The 6,773-nt window shown below is 30.7% G+C and overlaps 1 protein-coding gene across 1 annotated transcript; it reads left to right on the top strand.

The window, feature by feature from the left end:
• The first annotated feature begins 514 nt into the window (after nt 1-514).
• LOC140864171 (AAA-ATPase At2g18193-like) lies at nt 515-2,292 on the top strand. Its single transcript, XM_073268139.1, has 2 exons — nt 515-1,595; nt 1,686-2,292. The coding sequence occupies exons 1-2, from the start codon at nt 558-560 to the stop codon at nt 2,133-2,135; spliced, it is 1,488 nt and encodes a 495-aa protein (XP_073124240.1). The 5' UTR covers nt 515-557; the 3' UTR covers nt 2,136-2,292.
• Nucleotides 2,293-6,773: the final 4,481 nt, after the last annotated feature.

Below are 6,773 nucleotides of genomic sequence, written 5' to 3' on the forward strand. Positions count from 1 at the left end.
ATTCTGAATCTCACGATAAATGCAACGACACTACGAGAAAACATAAATCAAGGAGAATGTCGGTATTAATGTAATGATGCGTCAAAGGATGAACAATTAGTCATGCACGTAAAGTTCGATCTCGTTTTCAGTTAACAAAGCCCATATTAAGTGATAAATATTCACCATCCAATCTACATAATTAAGAGACAATTTTCTTTAAATACCATCTGCAATCATTAAAAATAAATAATTATAATTTTTTTATTTACAAATTTATTGAGAAAGAGTGTTCGCAAACAATCTCTTATGTTGCATCAAATTTTCATGTGCATGAAATAATCTGCCAGTCCCCACAACTTATCCGTGACCATAACTTTACAGTCAGACAAAAGAGCCCAAATCTCCTACACCCAATAAACTTTACACCCGATCACCTCAACCATTCAACATTCTCCACTTCAAACAGACCGGAACACCAGCGCTACACACGATAATAACCCTTTGCCCATCTTCTCTCCTCTCCAGTATTTAAACAAACACATTATACCCAAAACATCACATTAAATACCAAAGAAATGAAAATGTATTCTGCAGCGGAAATGCAATCAATGGCTACCAATATCTTCTCCGCCTACGCATCAGTCGCAGCATCCATGATGCTATTTCGATCAGTCGCCTATGATTTGATTCCCGAGCCCATAAAAGCAGCAGTCTTTTCCGCACTCTCCCGTTTCTTCCAACTTTACTTGGCAAGATTCTTCAAAAACCCACTTCCCCCCGAGACCATAACAATGGTGGTGGACGAAAAATGTGGCATCACTCGCAACCAAATCTACGCCGCCGCAGAGGTTTATCTCCGCACGATAGACAATCCCGACTCGGAAAGATTCAAAGTCAACAAAAGTTCCAAACAGAAGAGCATCAGTGTGAGTATGGACAAGGATGAGCAAGTGGTGGATCATTTCAATGGATTTAAACTCAAGTGGCAGTTTGTTCTCATCGAACCCGATAATCAAAAGAGCCGTCGCCATTCAGAGAAGAGATTTTTCGAGTTAACATTCGACAAGTCCCGTAAAGACAATGTGCTCAAAGAGTACTTGCCTCACGTTATGGCTAAGGCGAAAGAAATCAAAGATAAAGAGAGGGCGGTGAAGTTGTACACCAGGGATTGTCCCTTTGATACCGACGACGACGATGACGACGGTGGCGGCCATAGAGGTTGGCATTGGGGCTGCATCAATTTGGATCATCCAGCCACCTTCGATATTTTGGCCATGGACCCGTGTTTGAAAAGTTCCATCATCGAAGATTTAGACAGGTTTGTGCGGAGAAGAGATTATTACAAGAAAGTAGGCAAGGCCTGGAAGAGAGGCTATCTCCTCTATGGCCCTCCTGGGACAGGAAAATCGAGCTTGGTCGCCGCCATGGCCAACTATCTCAAGTTCGATGTGTATGATATGGACCTCTCCAGTCTGCGTTCAAATTCCGAATTGAGGAGAATCTTGCTGTCCACAACAAACAGGTCCATTATCGTAATCGAGGATATTGATTGCGGTTTGGGAATGGTTAACAGGGATGCCAAGCCCAAGGGCGATGAGTCATCTAAAACAAAGGTTAGTTGCTAGGTAGAAAAATCTTACACATTATATATGCTTAATTCGATGGATTTCTGGTTAACATTGGGACGTTGTTTGATGAAACAGTTGACTTTATCTGGATTATTGAACTTCATAGACGGATTGTGGTCAACTTGTGGGGATGAAAGAATTGTTATATTCACTACGAATCATAAGGAGAAGCTGGATCCTGCTCTGTTGCGCCCAGGTCGAATGGATTCTCACATTCATATGGGGTATTGTACACCCGAAGGATTTGATATTTTGGCTTCCAACTACTTGGGAATCGAAGATCGAAACAAGGCGTCATGTCAAGAGATTAGAAGCTGCATCCGGGAAGTAGATATCACCCCGGCTGAAATTGCAGAACACTTGATGAGAAGCGAAGATGTTGATATTGCACTTGAGGGGGTTCTTGATTTGCTCAAGAAAAAGAAGAACGAAAAAACTTTGGTACCTTTCGAGGAGAAAACATTTGATATTGGAGAAGCCAAAGAGATGATTGAAAGTGATGGACTCGAAGATGAAAGTTTTTGAAAAGATGGAGTAACAAGATCAAGCAAGGGTGAGATAGTGATTAGTGAGCAAAGTTTGTAGGGAAAAAAAATGACAACTGGTACTAGTACTTCTTGGACATGGTTTAGTTTACAGTGACACATTTTCCCTGGGATCAAACAATATCTTTAATGAAGTGTTTCCGGTGACACAACTTGTTATAACTTATATCAACAAAAGATAAACCAATTTTAACTCATTATATTTTCTTTGCATTGATTTTCCCTAGTTAATTGTCCCAACATCTGCTTGTAAGGACAGTGGGATGCAAAATAATCATCTTGTCAATATAATATCAAACAAGCTGATATCCACTGAAATGCACGCCTGACCATTTGCTGTCATACAACAACTATTGTAATATCGAACCAGTACCCTATATTGAGTTTCATTATGTCCAATATTTTGTAATGAATAAGTCTAGATATCTAGTATAGTATAAAAGTAGAAAGCTAATAAATGAGATAAAGAAGCCAAAATGAAAGCCAAATCCAAATCCGTAATGAAATTATATGGGAATGGAATATAATTATACTAGACGAAAATTCCTTTGCATAAATAATTTATGTTACATCTAAAAATAATAACTTTTTTATATTTTTAAATAAAATAGATAAAATTGAAAGATGGTAGTAGAAGTAGTAAGGAGCATTTTAATTTGTTCATCCATTAATTTGACAAATAAGGCTATTCTAAAAGGTACACACACACACACACACATATATATATATATGCAATACATTTTTTATCCAAATTATAATAATATAAAATAGTTGTTCGCACAACAGACAGAACTTGATTGTGAACTCGAGACGTTCTCGAACAGAAGACTTACAAAGAAAACTGCTAAATCTACCTAAACGAATTCGAAAAACTATCTGCAGTCAGCGGGAATCAAACCTGAGACCAAAGCGTTTCAGGACTTCAATCTTAGCCCAATGACTAAGACCACATCGGCTGTTCATACATTATTATATAGTATATAATAGTATAATATAGAATTCATATCAATATGATGATCAACTCTAAGAAATATTGACTAGTTTTTGTTTCAAGTTATATTTATGAAAAAATAATTTTTTTGTGCGACAGTAATTTATTTATGAGATATGTCGATCTGGTCTATATTTATAATATAAAGTTATATGTTTGACATAAAATTGAAATTTTTTTAATAGGTTGGTTTGAAGATCCCGTATCACATTGACCCGTGAAATTGTTTCATATGAATTTTTGTGTTTGTGGAATGAGTTATGATAAATAGCTCACATATTTATTTGGAGTGTCGAGTCTCTTCACTTTCGTGAGACGGTTCCGAGGATGAAACGAGTCAGTCTAATCCATATTTATAATAAAAATAAATCATTTTTTACGAGTCGGGTTTAGTTAGAGATTTATTTAAAAAAATTAGTCGTAGGATGTCGTGAGGAGTTTATGTTATTGGGTTTAATATCTTAGGATGAATAATTTTATGTACTTTTTTTTAAAAAAATATTTATGGAGACAAACAAAACTCCGTAAGGGAAAATTGCAATTTTAGTTATTAAGTTGGTTTTTTTTTTTGTTTTAGTTGTATAATTTTTCAAAATTAGTTTTAGTTCAGTAACTTACTTATTTTTAAAAATATTTTTAATAATGTTCAAAATCCAAATATATAATAATAATAATAATAATAATAATAATAATAATAATAATAATAATAATAATAATAATAATAATAATAATAATAATAATAATAATAATAAATTTTAAATTTGTAAATATAAGAAATAGTTATTTTCTTGAAGGCATATGATAAATAATCAAATTCTAAAAAAAATAAAAAGTGGGTGAACCGGGCGATTCGAAGTCGGTCCAAAAAATAGATACAAGTGAATTTGAAAAATTAAATAAAGATTGATGAATGAATTCTCTAGATAAACCTTTTTATTCTTTTCTTCAATAATAATTTCTTTATGGATTTGAATTTCTTGAGTATTTGATCTCCGTGAAAGATGATTTGATATATTAATAACATTAATTCGATATGTTAAACTTGTTATCAAATTAACCTTCAAAATTTGTGAAGAATGAGATGAACTCCTTGAATCAAGCCTTGAAATTTGTTGATTTTGAATTTGATGAAGAATTTTTTTTTTCTTGAATTTGATTTATTTGATGAAGAACACGATCTTTTCGAACTTGATGAAGAACATGATCTTTTTGAACTTGATGAAGAACACTATCCTTTTGAATTTGAATGAATTTAAATATATTTGAAGAAGAACGCAATTAATCCCTTGAATCACACCGTGATCTTCTCGAATTTGATTAATTTGAAGAAGAACGCCTTGAATTGCGTCTTGAACTTAGTTGAGTTTCCGGAATTTATTGACCTTGGTTTGAGAGAAATGTCTTGAATTCTTCTATTCCTCAACTTCTTTGTTTTTGTGTTGTGTGTATTTTCTTGGTCATCTGATCTCTATTTATAGGTGAAGGATGCAGATTCCTACCATTTCTATTGGACGAGGTGTCGCAATTTGATTGTCTCCTCGTGATTCATTCTGTGATTATCTTTCATTAATCACAATATTTGATTTCAAATACTTAAAATATTAGTATTTTCTTCCATTTGGTTCAATATTTGATTTCAAATATTAAAAATATCAGTATTTCTTTTCATTTAGTGCAAGATGCAATCTTGAATTAAAATTTTGATTTTCTCACAAGATATATTAAAATATCAATTAATAAACTATTTATTTTTTAAGAATTTAATGCCCCAAAAAATATCTAATTGTTTTATTGATATTTAATATTATTTACTACTTGCTATATTTAAAGTTCGACAAATTTAATTTTCTACACGACTTTTTGCCGCTAAAGAATTTTTTAACATTGGTCAAGACCGGACATGTAATCGTTTCCTGGTCTAATCCGTCAACGCTATCCGATTTTGAAAACGATGTTAAAAAGCAACACAAAAATCAATTACATCAAAAAATAAATTTATAATATACATGTGTGAGTTGCGTACAATAATATATTAATATATATTTGTACAAATAAATTTTTTGCTTATTTATTTAGAATAATAAGAAATTCTAATATTTATAAAAAAAATAGTTTTGTCAAATAATGTTTGGTGTCCAAAATAATTAAAGGGGTGCAACATTTAACCAAAGTCTAATTGACTTGGTGAAGCTAAATAGGAAATAGCTAAAAGCCCTTCAAAGGTTAAAAAAAAATATTTATCTCTTTATTATATTTCACATTTTTAAATATACTAGCAATAAAAAAATATAACAATAACAACAAGAATAAATTTATATTTTAATAACACACACCATTTGTGTGCGGATGCAAATGTATTTATTAAATTTGAGTCATGTATAATAGACATTTGAATATGATGGCCATATATTATATACACCAGCAACCGAGGCAAACGCGATGCGTGTGCGATATTTGTGCAAGAATTTTAAGAATAACATGTGGCTTAATAAGTGGCCTATGATATAAAATTATGGTGAGATTGAAAGTATAAAATAATAATTGTATCTTGATTCACAATTGAAATGACATAATTATTGATAGATACGATATTCTTTCTTGTGGATTTTTCAATTGAATTCATTATTTTTTGAAAAAGTTTAATTATTAATCACTATTAAATTAAAAAATATAAATAATACGAACATAATCAGCATAACCACACTAAATGGAGGCGCACACACAATGCGTGTGAAAAACATTAAGTGCATTATCCCATAATAAACAAAGATATATATTATATTTCTATATTTTAGTTGTTTTATATTTTGTATCTTTTTTCGTATTTCATCAAATATAAATTTACAGATTATATAATAAGTTTAGTTATATTCATTGTGAAACATTAAATTAAATATAAATAATAAATAAAGTCTTTAAATTTTTTAGAACAAAGTAATTTTGAGAAACTTATTTACCATGTTATTAATTTTATATTATTTAACAACGATGGAATGTTGAGTTATTTATTTTAAAATTTTTGGAACGAAATTCATTTTTTTAGTAATTATGAAATATTGTTAACTAAATAATATGTAATAATTTTAGTTATATCTGTTTTAACAATTACATTAAATATCTAGTAACCAATAAATTAAGTGCATAGAATTTTCAAAAAATGTAAGTTTGAGTAACTTATTTACCTAGTTTTTATATTTTTATATATTAGTCGAATTCAATAGTAATCATATATTATTATTTTATTGAGTAAAAAAATTAAATATGTAATTTTGTTAAATCTGAACCTACGAAACAATCAAAGTAATAAAACAAAGTAAATTCACATTAACAAATATTATCTGAAACTGAGTGAAGGATATGCACGAATTAAAGTAATTAGTGGAAATTGACAACAATATAAAGGAGCAATATTCTGTCACATGATTATTTAATATCGGTGCTTTCGTTTTCAAAAGTTGATGTTAAATTTTGATAAGATATTGACTTGATACGACACGTATGTCTTATGGTACTTGCATCAACACCTAGAAGAAATAGAACAATTTTAAAATTAAATTTCATATCAATGCAGAATTTCGTGGTGGTTACAATATAACTATGGAACTTACTGTCATTGTTGTTGGTTGG

Source organism: Henckelia pumila, chromosome 4, assembly GCF_033568475.1.
Source record: "Henckelia pumila isolate YLH828 chromosome 4, ASM3356847v2, whole genome shotgun sequence".
NCBI lineage: Eukaryota > Viridiplantae > Streptophyta > Magnoliopsida > Lamiales > Gesneriaceae > Henckelia > Henckelia pumila.